Source organism: Anguilla rostrata, chromosome 7 (assembly GCF_018555375.3).
Source record: "Anguilla rostrata isolate EN2019 chromosome 7, ASM1855537v3, whole genome shotgun sequence".
Lineage (NCBI taxonomy): Eukaryota > Metazoa > Chordata > Actinopteri > Anguilliformes > Anguillidae > Anguilla > Anguilla rostrata.
In genome coordinates this window covers 54,261,872-54,283,412 of record NC_057939.1, presented here as the reverse complement: position 1 = coordinate 54,283,412, position 21,541 = coordinate 54,261,872, and the positions used below count along the sequence as shown (strand labels likewise).

General features: G+C 43.5%; 1 protein-coding gene across 5 annotated transcripts in view; it reads left to right on the top strand.

The window, feature by feature from the left end:
* Positions 1-21,541, top strand: part of LOC135260066 (catenin alpha-2-like) — a 313,250-nt gene that overhangs the window by 126,934 nt on the left and 164,775 nt on the right. For 3 of the 5 annotated variants that reach the window (XM_064345209.1, XM_064345208.1, XM_064345207.1), the window contains exon 8: positions 3,161-3,364. In XM_064345209.1, the coding sequence (XP_064201279.1) occupies positions 3,161-3,364 (204 nt within the window). Of the gene's footprint in view, positions 1-3,160; positions 3,365-3,514; positions 3,534-3,602; positions 3,618-21,541 lie in introns of those variants that run through there. The other 2 variants (XM_064345211.1, XM_064345210.1) reach the window with 2 other exon arrangements.

Here is a 21,541-nt window from a genome sequence, read left to right as displayed (position 1 = left end):
AAAAACTAACATACAAAAAAAACAGAAAAACAGATGATTTTTTAGTTATCTGAGTATCATGGCATCAAACCAGCATCATTTGTCATATCACTCCATGGCTACTGTTAATTCAGTTGTCATTCTAAAAATTTCACCTTCCAGACTGCTGGAGGTCATAGTTCATGGCTACTTCTAATTCCACTCATGCCCCTTTCGCTGAGTTCTCGCTGTAATGACGGTAAACGATTTTGAGGGAGTATAGATCCTGTTCCTAAATAATGCAAACGCAGGTATGATTTCGCTAAACAGTATGTAGATTGAAGGCGTTGCGAATCGATGCGTGACATTGTGAGCAAATGTGAGTGTATGAAATGAATTATGCAATATTAATGTTTTAGATTTTGTCAATATTGGATTTTAAATACAGTTCTCTCGTGTTCTCTGTTCTACTAAGGCTTCAACAAATAGTTTCATTGGGTACCCTACCATGTACAAATCCTTTCTCCTACGCCTGTCTTTATGGGGTGAGGGATGTAAACTAGATTGCGGTCTCCCTAATCGGGGGATTACATACTGTGTGTGCGAGTAATGTACTGCATATGCAAAGGAATTCCTGTGATATTTTACTAGACACAAGTAAAGTGATTATTTGAAATACTTGGAACACTTTAGGCATCAGGGCTGCTCTTGCTTTGTCTAATTGTACATTTAGATTTTTTGGGGGAGTTGCAGGCATCCGCACAGTTATTTTAAAAATGAAATAGACATCTCGTCCCCTGGATGGGGCAGTAAACCGAGGCCCTGACTCACTGTGGGCTGTAAGTCCCGTGGCACTCTGTGAAAGAGCAGGGGTATTAAACCCTGGTGTCCTGGCCGAACTCCCACAGAATCTGGCTCTGTAACAGACCCCCTAATCACACCTGGTATCAGATTGGCTGCACAATCCCTTGCATTTCCACCTGCTTTGATTACCCCCGGTGGTCACTGCAAAATACAACCGAGTTCTCAGTTGACCTACCTGGGAAAAAACAAAAAAAAAAAAGTTGTCTGAAATATATGTTGCTGTCGAGTACTTTATTTTAAGCTTTAGAGAAATACACAGCAGCGTGCAATCAGAAACAAATGACATTGTTAAGCTCATGATTTTTTCCATTACACCCCAGAAATGAAGTGCGGTAAAGCAATATGAATCTAATAATTTGCTTTTTTTAAATCACCGTGGCAACAGCAGACAGCTGAACATTCCAAATCCAACAAACATGCAGTATTTTAGGCCTAGGCTCACTCAGCATACATATATGTACTTAACATTGTCCTTAACACAGGTCACAGCTAATGCAACATACACATTATTGCGCGTGTGTGAGTGTAAAAATGCCACACCAATACTCAGTTTTTATTCTCCTTTGGAGATAATAAATGATATATTTTGCAGCGTATAAAACTGAAAGACGGCAGTGATCCTGTTCTGTATTAGGATGGTCCATAAAACCGAGGAAAGGCTTTAACGGAAACCTTGAAACCAACCTTGAAGGTCACCTTAGCGCTGCTCTGGCTTGTTTTCCCACAAAGCCATCTGTTGTCACTAATTCTTTGCCAAATGCAGTCGCTTTTATTTTGTTTCCAAATAATATATTTTTTTGTCCGTATTTTTACTTTTCTCGGTTTTTTTTTTTTTTTTTTTTTGGTGAACGGACCAGTTACTTTGGTACATTTGGAAAGTTCTTTGTGAAAGTGTACTTTGAATACTTTTAAAAATTGTGGCATTTTCTGGTATTAAAAAAATATGTAGAAATAATGCAAGCAAGTGTATATTTATACATTTTCTGTGTTTCCCCCCTATTTTGGTATAACAATCATTTATTGATGAGATCCAAACAATTTTCCCCTGTACCCGAGCATTAAGTTTTATATTTGTTGAATGATACTTTTCAACATTTAAAAAAAAAAAAAAAAAAACTCTGATTCCATGGAGCATCTTATTTCATGAAACTCAGCGATCTCTCCAACCTTCAAGTTCATCTTTACTTTCATACTCTTTAACTGAACCCCTTACCTGTCCTAATTCAATTTGTGTGCAATCTCTATTCAATTAGAGAACAGGAAGATCCATCTTGTGGATCATATTAGCGTCACTTTGTGAAGTAAACAATGTCACCAGGAAGGCACAGACACCGTCACCGTTCATTATCCAAAAATGGAGATAGACTTACGTGAACCCTTCCCGAAAATGCAATTACAAACATTCGCTAGGGCAAATGTGTGCTGCAGTACAAACATGAACAAAGTTCTCATATTGAATTATACCACCGGTTCATAAACGAAACCTTATCTTTGACTCGTAGCATTGCCGAGTCATTCCATTATTTGATAAATGAAAACCTGTTTTAAATTACGCTGTTAAACTTGTCCGACATGCGTTTGGGGGAAAAAAAATGCCACCTCTATCACTTCACCTGCTCGCCCAGTCACATCTGTTTTTCCTAAATCTGCCCTAAATGTATTTACCCCTGGATTTTGAAAATGAGAGCAAAAAGAAAATTAAAAAATAAATAAATAAAATAACTCTCCTGCATGTCTGCCAGAATGTTTATTTTATTCACCTAGAGCAGATTCAGGGGGAGTTCGGTAATGACTGTTGGTCCAGTGTGACCTGCCTTGCCTTGTACTGTAAGACGGGGTAATTAGTCCCTGAGAATTACCTGTCCTGGATAGTCTGGGGCCATTGGCTTGATGTGTGGAGCGCTTTCTGACAGTTAATTGTGTTAACGGATGTCCGCCAGTGTCTAATTAGGCATTGATTGCTATATTTTCAATACAGTGAGACCAGTACAGGACTGAGGGTTAGGGCAAGAGCAAAGCTAGCTTTATGCCTCTCTGTGGTAATGGCAGTCTGTTTATATATATATATATATATATATATATATATATGCCCCGTTTGCTCTTTTCTCTCTTTGCCACTTGCCTCTTGCCTTGCCATTCTGTGAAGTATTTTTGTGACAGTTCCCTGTAAAAAGCACTATACAAACTGATTTGAATTGTATATATACAGTATATCCCTGATCCCTGTGTAGCCGATTTCACACAGACCTCCGCGTCCTGATTCGAGTTCCCCTCTTCCTCCTCCTCCTGACCCTCCTCCTCCTCCTCCTCCTCTTCCTCCTCTTCCTCTCTCTTTCAGAACAAGATCGTTCTGGACCCGCTGACGTTCACCGAGGCGCGGTTCCGGCCCTCGCTGGAGGAGCGGCTGGAGAGCATCATCAGCGGCGCGGCGCTGATGGCGGACTCGTCCTGCACGCGCGACGACCGGCGCGAGCGCATCGTGGCCGAGTGCAACGCCGTGCGGCAGGCGCTGCAGGACCTGCTGAGCGAGTACATGAACAATGTGAGTGGCTTTCCTCCCCCCCCCCCCCCCCAAAACCCCCCACCCGACGCCGTCCAGCAGGCCCTGCTGAGCGAGTACATGAACAATGTGAGTGGCTTTACCTCCTCCCCCCCCAACCCCCCAACCCGACGCCGTCCAGCAGGCCCTGCTGAGCGAGTACATGAACAATGTGAGTGGCTTTTCCTCCTCTCCCCCCCCCCCCAACCCCCAACCACGCCGTCCAGCAGGCCCTCTGAGCGAGTACATGAACAATGTGAGTGGCTTTTCCTCACCCCCCCCCCCCCCCAAACCCCCAACCCCCCCGCCCACCCCCATGCCCGGCTCTCTCGTCTCGACCGCAACTTCCCCCTGCCCCGCGGGCAGACCGGGAGCTCTCCTCTCCCCCCCAACGACCCCCCTCCCCCTGCCCCTCGTGGCGCGGACCCAGGGGGCAGCAGATATTAATGAGCAGTAGCGAAAAAAAAATAAATTAATTTCCCTTTTTCACTTAGCGGCCGGTTTTTTGATTGTCTGGTCCGGGGTGCGCGGCGTGCCGATTTCATTGACCGTCAGGTGGTTTGGGAAATGCCGGGGTTTAGCCTGTGGCTGCAGAGCTCACGGCTCACTCGTATAGACTGAGAGGGCTGCAGTCTGTGTGCTGTAGTGCCTGCTAGTGGACTGAAGGCAGAAGTAGGGGAGGACTGTCGAGATGAGGGCTGGATCCTAGTCCACCTCCTACAGTCTCAATCTCCAGCTTCCTGGGCTCCTGAGAATACCACCTGCCATACTGCCCCAGTGAGAAAAAGCCCCAATCCTGATGTCTAGATGGGGTGGAAATCTAGGCTGGGAGATGTTTTGACATAAACAAACTAGGTTAACCCCGATATAGCTCAGGTTTTACCTGGATATTTTACCTGGATATCACCTGGCTAGATCCTATTTGACTAGAAAATGTTCAGTTTTCAACAAAAAGGTTTTCACCTGAATGACTAGACTGCATTTCACCGACTTTTCAACCAACTTTTCAACACATAAAATGTTCATTGGGGAGTCAGTCCGCGTACCGCAGGTTTTGGAATTGGAGCTCGGGGGAGCGGGCCTTCACAGAAAGAAGAGAGAGTTAGGGGGCGGATTTGGATCGAACCATAGACCAAAAATCCTTCCCGTCAGCAACAGGTGTCAGACTTAAAGTATTCCCAGTTATTTCTTCTTCTTCTTTTTACAGAATGTATTTTAGAGTGGTGATCTTGGGACTAGTCATCGATATTTGAGGAGACACATGCACGTTGCATTTAGACAAAAGTTACACCTAAAAACAACAAAGAGAGGAGGAACGGCCATCTTAGACACTGCTTGTGTGGGGGAAGTAAACACAAGAGACAAGTAAAAAAGAGGAATGCATTTTCAATACCCTTTTTTTACGAGTCCTTTGTACACCACTGTAATGAATTATATAACAGGGTCTGCTTGACCAAAACATAGACTTTGTTTTTACCACCTCGACTGAAAGCACACCAGAGATATTAATGATTTAAACCAGTGATCCTCGCAAAAAATCTATTGGAATTATAGCACATTTAGGCAATTGCAAAAACATTAATGCATTCCTACTGATGTTTATTATATTATTTTTTCAGTAAAGTGAATGTAACCTTAGACTGGAGTACACACCATTAATCACCACAACCCCTGTTCTGTTGACCCTTAAGATATCAGTGTCGTCTGCAGCGTCCAATGCTATTTGCAGTGATTGTTTCTGATGGTAATCCAGTGCATTTGTTGGGGATTGTTCATTCTGGCGGAATTTGCGTGAGTGGGATGTAAACTAATCGTATTATTATGTGGAATGCAGAGTGTAATTATAATTATTTGTCTGGACGCTGAGAGATGATACGTCTAAATCCAGTTTCCTCGCTGTGGAAGACGTTGGAGATGAGTTTAATGCACAATGCCGTTGCGTGACGTGTCCATATTGGCTACCTTCTTTGGCATCAAATAACAGGACTGCAAAGTGGTGCTGATGGCTTTCGGTTGTGTTCGGTGCAGTGTATCCATGGTTATTATTGTAGAGTATTATCGTTTGTACTGCTGGTCAGAATTTTTCCAAAACTGCCCACTGCAAGCCAGAGCTTAGTTTACACTCTTAAAAGCTGTAGATCCCTTCTCCCCAGCCCCAACCCCCACAAAAAGAAAGCTGCAGTTGAGGGACTCTAAGAAGCCCCTGGCAATCCAAGTTCACAAGGAGCAAAAGCAGAATTATTGTAATGGAGGACAAACTTAAATAGGCTGTAACTAGATTAGGCTCACAGGGATGGGAACAATTGAACCTGCAGCTTTTATGTTCTGGTAATTTTGCTAACTGCATTGAAATAACAGGGCACTGTTTCTTAATCTGTTTGCTGGCGTGTGTGTGTGCGTGTGTAATAGAATGAGATGGGACAATGCCTGACAAATGTAAAGAATATCAACTAGCCGGCCCCCTTGACACGAGCAGCACTTACGCCGAATCCGACAGGTTTCGGGGGCAGAAACGATCTCTGAAAACTACCAACGGCGACAGTCGGACCACAGCCGGGAATCAAAACGCGGGGGGGGGGGGGTGGGGGGGAGTGTTGGGAGTGTCTTGTCTCGTCCCGTCCCCCCCGTCCCCCCCAACCGGTTTCAATCGTTCAGGCTCCTCTTTTGGAAAGGTTCTGTGGGGCTGCACAAGGGTAATCAATGCGGTAGTTGGCGATAAATTAGGTTCAAGTGACAGCGGAATGTCCATATCTGTCTGGGGTCCGGTGAGCGGTGATTGGTGACAGCGGCCCCCCCTGGTTCCCGGATCAGTGCTGAATCATCAGAATTGGCTGATTTAGTCGCGGCAGCCGGGACAGGGCGATCTATCAATTGATCTGCAGCGTAATGCATCGCCGGCCCCGTCCCGGCGAGCCGACGGAGGCGGGGGGTGGGGGGCAGGGGGGGGGGGGGGGGGGCCGTAAACAGGATTTAGGGAGTGGGATTGCGGAGTTTAATCTTGCAGTTAGCGGGACATGGAACATAATGGCCGGCGGCCATTTTGCGGAGACAGGTGCCTATCGTTCAGCCCGGCGGCGGCTGACACGAAGGCTCAATTATGACCCGGCGACGCGAGGCCTGCTGGGCACTCGGGTGACACATCTCACTTCAGCCTGAGGGGTGCCAGTGAGCCAGTGCTGGGGTGGTCAGAGCAAAAGACCTCGGTGATGATGTCACCAGTCGGAGTGATGTCACTGTACATCGGTGCATCAATAGGGTGCGCGGCAGTGTAGTAGTAATGGGTAAGGAGGACCTAAAGGTCACAGGTTTGATTCCCAGGAAGGACACTGCTGTTGTACCCTTGAGCAAGGTACTTAATCTGCATTGCTTCAGTATATATCCAGCTGTATAAATGAATGCAATGTAAAAAAAAAAAAAAAAAATGAGTAAGTCGCTCTGGATAAGAAATGTAATGTACTTTTTTGCATGGGGAATGTTTTTTTTTTTTTTTTAAGTGAAAAGCAGATGAACGGAGGGCAGATTGGGTGCATGTCAGAGCAGTGTCGTCCTGGGAGGTTAGCGGGATACAAAGAATTTGGGCACTGGGGCTGGGGGGGGAGGGCAGGAAGTGGCAGATGTCCTGCTGTCTTCCTAGACGCGGGGCATCTTGTAGCTCTGCACCACATTCCTCCTATTCCCATCCCAGTCCATCTGGCGGACCTGCAGGCCCCGGCCAACGCAAATAAGAATTAGCACAGGCCTGGCCGTTATTTATCTGACGGTCAATACCTCCTAACTACAACATGCGCCCGCTGCAAACTAATCGCCTCTGCCGTGCCAACGGAATTTTAAAGGGAAAAAAGCGTTCGCCCAATAACAATAAGTGTGTAACGGCGACTCCGATGCCAGAGCTGATGCAGTTATCTGTGTGAGTCAGTTAAAGCTCGTCTGTTAATGCGCTATGCATTCGCATTCTGGCTAATGCGCTCGTGTAAACGCGACAGGAAAGACGACAGGTTTTTTTGTGGGAAAATAACGCTCAGCCATTTTGTCTGATCGAAAACAAATCCAATATGCGGTGACATGATTGAATGGCTTCGAGATGTTTACCTGAAGAATAACATCTGAACTGATGAGAAGCTATTTATCACTTGTCTGAGACATTGTTCTGTGTTCACTTATTTGTCACAATCGTTTCTCGCTACTGTTTTGCCTCAAAGGAACATGAACTCTCATGACAAAGCTGATATTATCTCAAATTCAAGAAAATAACAATGTGTGCTTTTGACTGTCTCCAAAAACTGTGCCACAGACACAAAAACAGAACCATTTTCTCAATTTTCTCAGCATTTTTTTCAATTTATTTTTTAAGCTCTGAATAAGGCTCTATGTCTCTCTATCCAACACCTCAAATGAATCTCCTGTCGTTCTCCGTTCCCCTTTATACCACTCTGCTTCTATGTAATAGAGTCCCAGTGAATGGAAACGGCAGCTGCTATTTTGTCCTGTTTCATCTGTACAACGATGAGCCTACGGAGATTTAGGAGCAAACCGATGGATGCTTGATAATGTCATAGCAACCATGGAAAACAAAGGAATCGTAGCAAGGACCGAAACTATCTATAGATATTGTGAGTTTCAGTCGCAAATTTCAAGTTAACCCTGTCACACTCAGAGTACACATCAGCCTCTCTAAATGCAGAAATACAGCAGAGATCCTTTTAAAATGCTTTCATTCGCTTTGCAAAAACTCCCAGGTTGGTTGTGAAGATACACCAGTCTGTCTGCTTTCAGTGTGATGAACAGCTCTGCTCTGTTATAGGTTTACAAAAACACCCTGTGGTGGTGTTAGCCCCATATAAACACTGCTTAAGGTTATTCAGTTGGGTTCTTTAAAGAATCTTTCCAACGATGTACTGATAGAGAACAAAAAATGAAGTGTTCCAGCAGTGAAGAGTTCTATACGCTTCTTGTTGGGTGCTTTGCCCTGGCTTTGCTTGAGTGCACTCAAATCCTTTGGAGGGGGCCCGGTTGATGTCAGTCTTTACGTAACTGCTCTGAGTGATCGTCTTCACCCCCCCCCCCACCCCCCCTGTTGAAGCACATCTTTCCGGTAGCACCCACAGAGCCCAGGCAATCATCCTGCGGTTTAAGGACCTTCTCAGTCACCGGATTTGAACCCATTCACACATTTATGGAACATTCCAGACTGTTAAATGTGCATTTCCTACTCTCATCGGTAAGAGTGTGTCATATGCTTGCAGAATTGCTGAGTTTTTGCCTGCTATTGAAGGCTGCAGCTCATGGTCCTGGTCAAAGACCTTGACCTTGAGTTAGTTTTTGTTGTGGTTTGAGAAAATTTCTAAGTTGAGTTTTTGGTTTTTCCTCAGTCCAGATCGATTTCAGAGTAAAACAAGATGTTTTATTGAGCTCTGCGCTTTGTAGATGATTCATATTTTAAAAGGTAAAGATCACATCCATTTCTTTGCTACGTGAAAAGAGTGATGTACGGTACAAAAGACAAAACACTATCAACTTAATGTTTTTACTTCAGAAGTTGCGAATCATGTCCACACAGAACAAATAGTTCAATAAATACAGATTCCAAGTTGTAAATTATTCATTTCCAGCAGTTTGTGAAATAAATGAAATGAAAAGTGCTCCGTATGATTTGTTTCGTTCCTATAAATAGTAGCCTGGTTGTTGGGGTGACAGAGTGTGAAGTTAATGTGCTCTCATCAGTGGAAATTCCAGTGGTCAGAAAGTAATAGTCCTGTCATGTGTTTCTTCCACCCGTGAACTTCGCCAACTGATTTTACTAATTAGCTCTACCTCCTGGCTGAAGAACTGTGCTAATTAGCAAATCCAGGTGATTTGAACAAAATACTGGGTAGGACTTTTACTTTTGTGAATCTGGATTTTTTTTTTTTTTAATCTCTGTGTGCTTTAGATATCTAAAAAAGTTAGCTGCCTCCCCAACCCAGATGCACCTGACGCAAGTCCCTTCCAGCTTCAACACTAACGAGCTGGCAAAGTCCAAACAGAGTTATAAACAGACTGACCTCACGTCTTCGGTTCAGAATCCCCCGCTGCCTTGGCTTGAGTCCTTCTGGCGTTCTGTCTTTCTGAAAAAGGAACAAAACGAGGAGGCCTTGTGGCAGGGTCCAAAAAGGTCAGCGGACTCTCGACCCGTATACAGATCCCGCTGGGTAGCCGGGGGTTTGAACCCTCGCCATGACACCTCCTGTGCTTAGTGATGGACTGACCCCACCTCTGTCCGTAACCCTTTCTGCTTTCCCCGTGTCTGAATACAGCAAAAAAAAAAAAAAAACATAAAGGAGGGTAGTCATTCTACTGCAGCAATGTATTTTAAGCCCTTTTTGTTAGAAGTCTTGACACATTCTCTGTACAATATCTGTACAAATGCATCCTAATCAGCAGTTAACATGTTTTAAAATTATTAGCATCTGACTGATATGTGACAAGTGATTCATTTGAATAACCACAGTATTTGACCCGTCTTTTTTTTTTTTGTTGCATTGATTGATGTATTATTCTTTTTTGATTTATAACATGCGCTGCACTGTTCAGAGCTAGCCGAAGAAATCCATTGTTTTTGAGGAAACGATATCCGTCTCTTTCCCAGAAATGTATTATAAAGTGCTGCAGTCACTGGCAGAAGCATCTGGTGACAGAAATAACTTTTCTTCATTTGTAACGTGACACAAGAAAAAAAAGAAGAAGAAGAAAAAAAAACCCCTCTACTGCAGAGGCACTAAAATGGCTTCAGATTCCAAAAGAACAACTGTTTGCATGAGACATGAGTTATGGTGCGCCTCGTTTGGCTGGAAGAATAAGTGTCAAGCCCGGAAAGTCTAATGAAATTGAAGGGCAGAAATCTGCTCTAAAAGATACAGATTTGTGTTATGAATGATCCGCAGAAAGCACAGAAGCCCGTCATTATGGAAATTGTGATGATGATGACTCTGCATGAAAATACAATCAGTCAAGGGTGCTCATTTATTATTCATTTAATTATTCAACGCTGTCTTGTCTGAAACGGTTGAAGCACGGTGTTTAAAGTTTAATGCACACCGGCACACAGGAATTCATATTTCTGTATTTTACGTGGTGTTGTAATGCCGTGTTGAAAAGGTGATGATCCTTAATGTGCACCCTGCGTAACTTAGACCTACGCTTGAAAGGTGAATTGTTTAAAGAAAAGACGATGAATGCTAGAGGTAGAAAATGAAAACTAGTATATAGAAAAATAGCAGAATGTGGGATGACAATATTAAAATTTTACATGGAGCTTTACTTAAACTCACTTATATTTAGAACAGAATAAATAAATATTAGTTTTAGTAAAATACAGGCAGCCAGGCAAGTACTGGGCAGAAGTGCACTCAGACACAGATTGCCAGTTCACCATAGTTATGACTAAGCATGGCTGTTTTTTAACATTTCATTTTCAAGGTGAAAATCCTTCATAGTCTACTTTTCATTGCGAAGGTATGTAGTTTATCTGCCTTTGGTGGGTTGTCTAACTTTACCGTTGCCTTAGAAAGCAACATTAGTAAAAATACATTGCTTGTTCTGAGTCTTGTACTCAAAGAGCATCTCTCCATTTCTTGTCTGAATGCTAAATGAGGTTAGAACTACAGGCGGTTGGGTCCTGTGAGCTGTTTTAGGTGCCATTTGAGAAAGGATGAGTATGTAGTTTATCTGCTCACAGACACACACACACACACACGCATGCACGTGCACACACACATACATGCACACATGCACACACCCTCCTTCCCTCCCACACGCACACACACACACTCTCTCTCTCACACACACACACACATGCACGCGTGCACACACCCACCCACCCACGCACACACACTCACACACACCCACCCACCCACGCACACACACTCACACACACCCACCCACCCACACACACACACAAACATGCCCACACTTTTTCAAATGTGATTTAAAAGTTCACGAGAAAGCACATTACAGTTATATTGAATCTTCTCCCCTTCTCAAAACCCAAGCAGACACATCGTTACATCCCATCGTCTGGTTTTGTGTCCTTGTCTGTGTACTGGCCTTTAATGTGCTTGGAATATGTTTTTTCGGAGTACCAGCGACAGGCCGTTTGCATTCAGCCAATAACGCCTCTCTGTTCTGCCTCCCTTTAAAATGGAGCACAGGACGCACATTGAAACTCTCTCCAGCACCCCTGTCTGTAACTACACAAGCCTTTACGGAGACGGTGAGATTAATCGCAGTTGCATTGGTCTATTAGGCAAAGTCATATTAGGAGATGAGATAGAATTAACCAGAGACGTATTAATGCCATAATGCCTCTTAGAACTGGTTGCCTATTGCATTAAAGTGCTCCACTTACCGACACTTAGAGCAATCTGCTCAACGGAAACAAACACGATTGACACTGATAGGCAGGTCATGCTTCGGAATCAAGCGTAATTGTGTTATCCGGGGGGGGAGGCTATAAATATCAGCGCTGCCCATAACTGCATTGGCCATAATGGCCGTGTTCGTTTTATGAATGCAGAGTGAATGAGTGCCTTTTGAGACGGTGGCCCGAGTACCCATGTGCGGATGTCGCCTGTTTGCAGAACCGGGAGGAAAATGTCCTCTTTGGGGAAAAGAGAAAGGAGCGGAGAAAAGGCCGTGTTTGCAGGAGAGGATAATCCCTCAGTGCCCACGCTACGCGGGGGGAACCTTGTGTGGGGCTTCGCCCCAGCGGAACAGAGAGTCAATTTAAAGTGAAGCTTTGTCTACCAGCTGTGACACTACAAGGACCAAAATGCCATTCTGAAGTGGTTTCACTGCAGCTACATACAAATGAGCTCGCGGTCCGTGCCACAGTCACGACTAGCAAGGCTAGACTTGACCTTTCACTTTTAACTTTTTTGATTTATGGCATCGGCGCTAAAATATTCGTCCATTAGTTTGCAGAATGTGAATGCTGAGTCATGTCCTGTACTGTAAGTGCTGAGAAACTCAATGACATTAGATTTTGGTGACCTTAATATAACAAACCGGTATGTTGTGGACTTTCGATGCTGCTCACTGATAAGTCTAAAATAAAAAATACATGAACTGCATGTTGGGAAATGTAGTTCGGCACAGCAAATAAATTTTGTGATAAATCAAGATAAATCAAAGTGTGTAGCACGGTTGCCTTGCAGGAAGGTCCTTGGTTTGAATCCCAGCCTGGGCCTTTCTGTGTGGAGTTTGCATGTTCTCGCTGTGGCCTTGTGGGTTTCCTTCGGGTACTCCAGTTTCCTCCCACAATCCAAAGACATGCAGGCTAGACTAACTGGAGAGTCTGAATTGCCCCTAGGTGTGAGTGAATAGTGTGTGTGCCCTGAAAATTTAGGTTTGGGGCTTGATGGAAAGTCTATGTGTGTCTGAAGGTTGCACAAGTCTTTATTTCATGCTGTCCAGGACAAAATGGCCACCTTGTCATAGGCACTGAAAGGAAACAAGCACACCATGTATTTTCCACGGCATAGATGTATTTACGGCTGCCCTCAAAATAGGCCAGCTCCCCGTCACCTCTAAAGTGTTTCAAATGGTATGCTTGGGACTCACTGACTTTTACTCATAGGAGAGAACACAGTGATTTTGACGAGTCGCATTAAAGCTGTGCTTTAACCGGAAACATCAGTAAAGAACCCGATTACATCAGCCATTGCTCTATTATAAAATGCAGTATGGCCACTGCTGTGTGATAGCTCTGATTTAATATGGGAGTAAATCTAGTTAGCGGTATTGCTCATCAGTGCCTGAACAGACACTTTTCCCATTGTTCTTATCGAGACAATGGATACCATCTGCTTTAATGTGTATTCCTTTGGCTGTTAGCACTTTATCTCACTCTTCTCAGTCACCTTCCTTTTTCACCACCCAGTTTATTGCGTGTGGTCAGTGAGCGTTAAAGACAACAGTGCACTCTTCTTTTAAAGGCTTAATCAGTTGTGTTGCCCAAGAATTGTGGATACCGTTGAAACACAGGCATCAATGATTGGAGGATTTGTATATCCATTTACTTATCAACTCAAATTAACTATGCACATGAGGACACACAAAGTCAGGCAAACAATGAAGTTGTGCTATGTCTGAAACCTTTGAAGTGTTTTTGGAATGTTTTTTTTCCTTAAAATTCCATGTCAGTGTTCTAGAACCCTCAGTAGTGATTGTTATATCAGCATTCGAAAGTTCAGTTAAGAACACTCCCATCACATATTTGTCATCTTACACGTTGAAGGGTTAAGGAGAAGTCACAGCCGCAGAAATAAGTTTAAGGCAAATGTAGAAGTTGTCTGATCTCATTATTATGGGCCTTGTATGAGCCGTCCAAAAATAAAATGGTAAATGAGATGATGCTAGCCCACTGGGGCTGGAGGCTTCGATGGGGCCCGCAGTTGCTCTCTGTCGTGTTTCATCACCTATGGGGCTGGCTGCAGATTGGCAGCTGGTCTGAGCCCAGGTAGCGGAACACGGCGAGCCCAAGAATTCCTCAGGTGCAGCAGAAGGGCTAAAAAACAGATGTGACTCAGCGATGTGGATTAGCTTGAGGGTATAGCCGGGTACAGCAGGAACATTCGCTGACCCCGGGCCAGACCAGCTGAGGAAAGCATTGGTGCTGCTCTGCTGTACGATCTCTAAAGTCCAGGAAGAAACAGAAGCGAATGTCTAGCAAATGAAGTAAGAACAAGTTTTCTGGCAGCTTTCAGGACTGAGTAGCAGAGTATACTGAGTTCTGGGTGTGTTTAATTTGATTGTCTACTCTTATCTGGCCCTGCGATAGATTGGCGGCCTGTCCAGGGTGCATTCCTGCCTCTCTCCCAGTGCATGCTGGGATAGGCTCCAGCACCCCCCACGACTCTGACCAGAATAAGCGGGTACAGATAATGGATGGGATGAATGGAAGGAGGGATGCTCTTATTAGTGTGTGTGCACAGTGAACTTGAGAAGGAGCAGGGATGGAGAGAGTGATGGAGAGAGCGATGGAGAGATTTTGTAGGAAAGGTTAGCACGTTAGCACGGTGTTAAGGTGTCTGCTTCCGTTCTCAAAGTCTCACTGTTGGGTCTCCAGGTGGTTGACTGTTTGATCACCCTAATGCTAAACAGAGACCTCTTTTCCCCCCATTCCTTGGCATCCGGTACTGAGAAGCCTGCCTTTTTTGTGACCGTGTTTTTATCGCTTTCAATAACAAATAACGACAGGGGAGTGGAGAATGTTACAAATCATCGACAATGACACATCTCCTTCGCATTTTGGTCGAAAAGGAAATTTGAGATGTCAATTAAAAACCCTGTCCATGCCTGCAGTGTCGATGGCCTTGCTTTGTTCGACTCTGCGGTTGTGCATTCTAAATTACCTGCATTGTGAAGAGAGTGGATTCAAAATCCATTCATATGCAAATATTCATTAAACCCCAGTTGAATTATTGTTTTTCGGCTGACGTCAAACCAAAAAAAAAAAAAAAAAGAAAGTCTTTGCTGAGATGGTGTTGGTTGTAAGTCGAAATCATCATTGGGTTGGCGTATACAGGGGCTGGGGGAATGCTGAACCAGAATTAGATCAGATAAAACAAAGTTTGTTTGTAATAGACGGTGAGCCTTAAGTGTAGTTAACCACTGGCCCTCATTAGCTAACCTATTGTAGCGGAATGTCCGATCCCAGATGGTCTGAATGTGCTGTCCCAGATGGTGGCTAGACTGTGCTGAAACCTTGAACGTGGCATTACTGAGCTATTTCATGGAGCAAGGGTTGGCAGGCAAACAGGCAGGTTGCAGCAGAATCACTGGGTGTTGCAAAATGCACTGGCGTTTTTGCTGTAAACAAGCAGAGTAAACCTAAGCACAGCTGAACATGTCCCTGTGGTTACTTTGATTTAAAAAATAAAGTTTTGTTTTTCATTTTCTGTCTATCTGTCTGTGCATCTGACTGTCTATCTATCTATCTGCCTATCAGAATTAGGAGTTCCCAGTGCTTTTTTTTTATGGAAACGGCTGAAACATCCTCCATTAATTTCAGATACAAGCACATTTTTCCTCTGAATTGCAGCAGTCACCAGTCCTAACATTGGGTCTGCTTAACTCTATTCCAAGTTAAAATGAAATAAACAGCTGGAGCAAGCCAGGCAATCTTATTACAACAAATACGATATTAACGTAATGCGAGCCTCTCCATTCAGGATCTAAGGATGTAAGTGAAACGTCTCTGTGCCCCAGGGGGGTGATATCCTGTTATTCGGTCTTTGTTTACAATTACATTTCTCTGCTTTTAGAGACTCTTAAACAGGCTCTTAAAATACAACCTCTGCTATTATACTGTTGTTGAATATGGACAAACACAAATGCTGTAAGTGCCTCTTCAGTCCGTACAAGCAGGATCGTCTACGGCCTAATTTTTAATTACCTGCAAGACGGTCGATTTTCTGAAACAGGGTTGTTTGCCTCTGTGGCAAAGTTAAAGTATATCTCTAAGTTTGTTAGTTAATGCCAACTGTGTACAGTTTCTGGATCTGCAGAATATTAGAAACTATTACATTTATTACTATTTAAATCTTTTAAATGCCAGTATGGTAGGGGCATTAGCTATACACCTGTATTAGTTACACACTTGTATTGTGATTTTAATGGTTAAATGATATATCTGCATGATTAGAATCCTACAAGATGTACATACTCTTTCATCATGAGTATAATGATTAATTTCACCAGCCTAGCTGTGTGGTAATAAAAGAAACTTGAAATTTGAACTTGATAATGTTTAACTTGTGTGATAAAAAAATTCTTTAACATATTCAAACAACCTTGATGTCCCTAACAGTGTCCCACAGAATCAGTCCGACTGGATTGATTGAGCACCAGGGTTAGAGTGTATTATAGTGTAATGGACCTGTGCGTACCAGATGGTCGGTGTAGGACAGCAGTGGTTATGACCACACTCTCCATAATCACAGTTTTAATCCCTTTTCCAGGATAGACGGTGACAGTATTAAGGCTGGGATGATTCATTCTGTCTATCTCTCCTGTGGAATAAACAGCACCCTTTGCTTTGAAGCTGACTTAGAGAACGTGGAGTTAAAATTAAGTTATAGTATGATGGTGTGGTTCAGTGTCAGGTCATGTATGTGTAATACATACTGTACATGCAACCTGTTTCTTTTAATGTATTGTTTGCTTCTGCGTGGCACATTGCTAGGCAATAGGCTAGAATTCAGGTGACAGTTTGTGTTTATTATTACAGACTGTGGAAACCATGACTACTGTACTGCATGCAGTAGTCACCTGTTGCATTGACTTTTAGTGATTGATCAGTGATGCATGAACAGGTAAAATGACGCGAATCCTATTTGCGATAACTCTTTAAGCATCCAGATCATTTCATTTAGCCACACTTTCAGGAGGTGAAGTGTTTGCATTGAGTTGCTTTTATTTAAGTTGGGGCGAGACCTGCAGAATCATTATTGCAAAGGAGAAAAAAAAAATCTTTTAATGTTAGGTATTCGAAATAAGACCCGCAGGATATGCATTATGGTATATTCCCTGATGAAAATCCAATTTCCGTGAGAGATGGAAATGGATGTTTATGCTGATGGAATATGTAAATAGATCCTCCAATGAAATTTTCCTTTTAAGTTTTCTTAGCGGATTATTATCTATGGCATCATTCATTAAAATAGGCTCTTACAAGTACCAAGTGACAGCTAATGCAGTCTTATGCAGACCATTATGGCCAATTACATTTAAAGGGGATCTTCACCCTTATTTAATATTTAATATTACTGTATTTTATTGATCCCTCCACTGTTGGAACGTTTAAAAAAAATTAAATAAATGAAAAATAAAACTTATTGCGGCCTGTGTATGAAAAACTGTGTATGACACTTCCTGATACATTTAAATCATCTGATTGACAGCTGCTTCCTCAGCCTTCTCTTCATGTTTCTCGCATTGGGCTTCATTCACCAAACATGCGTACGAACACATTCGATCGTAAACTGTGCATAAGAACGTTCCCAAGAACATTTCGGCATCTTTTTTTTTCTTCTTATCTGTGTTTATGGCTGTTTCCTTATGCTAATCACATAAACAGGATTGTGCATAAAATGTAAAAATGCAGTTTGCTGGCTCTGTTATCTTTATCTATACATTATGTTATACCATGTTTTCTAATCTCTCAGGATCAAAATGTTACAAATATCTATTACTGTGGCTGTTCTGCCTTATGGAATGAAATTTTCCATTTTTTGTTGTCTTACACTTAGGTTTTATTTAACAATAAGCATTCCATACTCCTATGGATATGTAGTACCTATGTCATTGACTGATTTCCAGAATGTTTGGCTGAAATCTTTGCAAAGTATTGCACACGATTCTGTATTTGACACAGATTCAAATTGTTTAAAAAAGCATAAAACTGTGAATCTGTTATGGTACGAATATAGAATTATGCTCCAATACACCTAAGAGTGCACAGTATCATTAAAGAGCCATGTTTTTGTGTATTTTTAATATCCTAGGGGAAAGGTGAGGAGGCATTGATTTTTACTGAATTGAGAGGCGAATATAATTTCCCCAGGGACGTTTTGAAAGAAATTAAAACGTAAACAAGCACCGAAATGAGTTCTTCATGGAGAGTAGCTGGAGGATTGAACACCAAGAGGTAATGTGACTGAACACTTTCTCTAATCAAAGCAATTGCTTGCAAGAAATTTGGGTCTCATTTTGGAATACTGTAATTTGTTCTTTTCACCTCTCTGTGCAAAGTAAATTAATTGAAATTTTTTTTCACTCTTGTAAGTTGAAAGATTTAGTTCATGCCTCCTGCCGTTAAGGCAGCAAACTTGACGCAGCACAAGCTGTTTATCTAAACACGGTGCTCTCTCCCCAAATTGTAAATCCAATATTTAATTTAGTTCAATTAAACAGTGTATTGCCTCATTTGGAAAGGTGCTCGGCTTTCTTCATTTCTTTGCCCTGCGAATCTGCATCAATTAAAATAAAATAAAAATGCATCTCTTTATTTATTTAGCTATTTTTCTTTTTTTTAAATTGCATGTGAAATGCATGAATGGACTCTAGACTGCAGTCTGTTTAGTGGCCATTTTGGCAAAGACCTGAGGGACTACTCCTGCTGAAACTGTGCCGATCACTTGAATTGCTATCATGCTAAACTCTCAGATCCCCAGCATCCACTGGTGTGAAGGCTGGCGGGTTGCCCTGGTGACACTGGGGAATTCTCCTGAGCGTGTAGAGCGGATTCGCGCAGGAAGAGGAATGGTGGGGGAAAATACAGCCGGCCAATGAGAGTTGGCTGACATGCAGTGGGCAAATACGGCCAGCCAATGAGAGTTGGCTGACATGCTGTGGCCAAATACGGCGAGGCAATGAGAGTTGGCTGACATGCTGTGGCCAAATACATCCGGCCAATGAGAGTTGGCCGACATGCTGTGGCCAAATACATCCGGCCAATGAGAGTTGGCTGACCTGCGGTGGCCAATGGAAACTCCAGGGGGAAGATTGCAGAAGGTTGCAAAAAAGCCTGTGAATATTATACCTGGGGTTCAAATACCCGCACGTTAAAAACCGGCTGAAGACAACGCGTCCTCCGCCCTCGCTCTCTGTCTCTCCGTCTCTGTGGAAACCGGGGAGGGGAGGAGTCTGCGATCCATTCATTAATGTCTCGGGCACAGCAGGTTTTGAAATCAATTACGCACCTCTGAGGAAGGCCTCCGCGGGGTGCTAATCTGAGCGACTTTGGGGGGGTCTAACACCCCGCCTGTGATTGTTAAACGTTCTGCGGAGACCGCGTGTCCATCACAGTCACGGAGCGGGGACTGCAGACCCAGGGAACGGCGCAGTGCGGCACGGAAGGAACAGTTCTGCAAAAAAGAAAAAAAAAAAAAACTCCTATAATTTTTTTTGTCCTTTCCCTTAGCATAACCCTCATGGCTCATGGCTGTGTCAGGATTTCTCCTGCGAGGAGTAGAGTTGCTTTAAGTTGGCCAGGGTTCCTTTGGTGACTCACTCTTGTTCACCTGGGTGACGTACCTGGATTCCAGCATGTTACTGAGACAGGCGTTCTCTTCTAGTCGGCCTCCGCTCACCTGCGTAGGTAACCTGCGGTGTGAAATCGAGCGCTATTTTTCCCTCAACGTGATGCATTTTCTGGGTGAAGCCTCTCTCATGCATAGAAGATGCCCTGTAATAGTGTCATTCCCTATCGGTGCATTTGTGTAATATTTGTGAGGACGCAGTGTTACCGCATTATGTCCTTAAAGAGAGGCAGGGCTGTAAATAAACCTCAGAGTATTATGGTCTGTTTATCATTCTGTTGTGATGGCGATTGAATGGGCCTGTCATATCTGTGAAGTGGATGGTGTGTGCCGGCTATAATGGATTTTCACTGTAGCACAGCTGGCTCAATCCCTGCATGCTGATTTAGGGCAAAGCTTTAAATACGGATTTTAGTGGCTTCTTCTGAAATGGGGGGGGGGGGGGATGAATTTAAAAAAATCAGCTGGAAGGACTCTAAGTATCAGTACATTGATTTTGTTTTTTGTTTTTCTCATTTTTTATTTATTTCTTTTTCAAAAGCAAGTTTCATTATCACCCCCACCCCGTCCCATAATAACCAGGTGACAGAAACCAAATTCATCTCAGTGCTCGTAATAAATGAACGGCCACAACTGGGAATAAGCCGTAAAATCGTTTATTTCGTGGCTACGAGATTAATTTACTGAAGATCGCACGGCGTCGCCAAACACCTCATCTCGCCCGTGTTTAATGGGACGATGACCTTTTAAAAAATATATGTTGTTATTTCAATGGAGAGCAGTTTAGAAGCGGGGAGCCTGCGCTGTGTCCTGTAATGATTTATAGATTTTCTTCTGCCGGGATAAAAATTCATCGGTATCGACGTGAGGTAGTTCTGTTTGGTGTGGAAGGTAATAAATCTCGTTTCGGGCTTAAGATCCGTGCATCTGCACAACTCTGGTTGCGCCGACTTTCCTCTCCGGGTGGATGAATGCGCTTCTAAGCTGTGGACCCGGCCGTTATTGTCTACACAGTCACAGCCCAGTGAGTACAGTCCGTTCTCCTCCATTAAGAGGAAGTGTTGCTCTGTCCTCTGTTAAAATGGATGCGCGTGCGTCGTTTTGCGTCACTTTGTGGACAATGGCAGTTGTTTATATGCCGTTTTTCTCTTGTATCTTTCGCTCTGATTGATGGCTGAACCGATGGCTTTCTCAGGCGCTCTGGACATAATTATGATAGCTACCGTACGGAGGGTGGTATTTGGGGGAAAAGTGGGACGACGGGTTTGGCACACAAAGCTTTAATTTCTGCTTAATTTCGCTGTCGCCCTGTTGAAGTCTGTAGCACGTCGAACGCTAGTTCAGCAACAGGTTATTTATTTATATATTTATTTGTCACCCCCAGTGGATCATATTTCTGTAAAATTCACAACAATGTCGTGCCAGTTCACAGGCACATTTTTGAGGATTGTGGGTATTGCGGTCCGCTAGAAAGGCCGTCCACCGTGCTGTAATGGAAGTTGCTAACGTACGGTTCCCTCGACTCCACTCTTTCAGGCTTTGTGGTTGTTCTGTATTTATGCTCCTGCAGGGATATTTTAATTATACCTTAAGTGCTTTTGATATCAAAATGTATTATTAATATTTAAATGGAGACATCCTTCAGGGAGAACCACAGATCTTTTTAGTCTTTAGCTCTCTGCTCTCTCTCTGTTAGCATAAGAGCCTCTGGGGGGGGGTCGTGGGGGGGGCTATCCCTGAGACCGTTTAATGCAAACCCAAGGTCCTCAAAAGCAATAAAAAAATAAGATGTCGTCTCTGGACAAAAGGGTTTCTGAGCCCCTTGATTAAGCCGGGCAGCTGCGGCCGCGAGCTCGATGGCACAGTCTGTACCGAGGAGGAGGCGGCCGGCCAGCCGGAACATTCCGGAAACCTGGAAGAGTCTGACCCGGCTGAATCAGCCCCAGCAGGTTTCCCCCGCAGTCAGGCCTGCTGAGCGTATCGGGGCCGGCAGTCCCGGCTATTAATTCATAAAGAAGTCAGTTTGAAAAGAAAAAAAATTCTTTGTTCCCACAGGAGAAATATGTCAAGGTTAATTTTCAGGTCTAAATTAGAGCCTTTC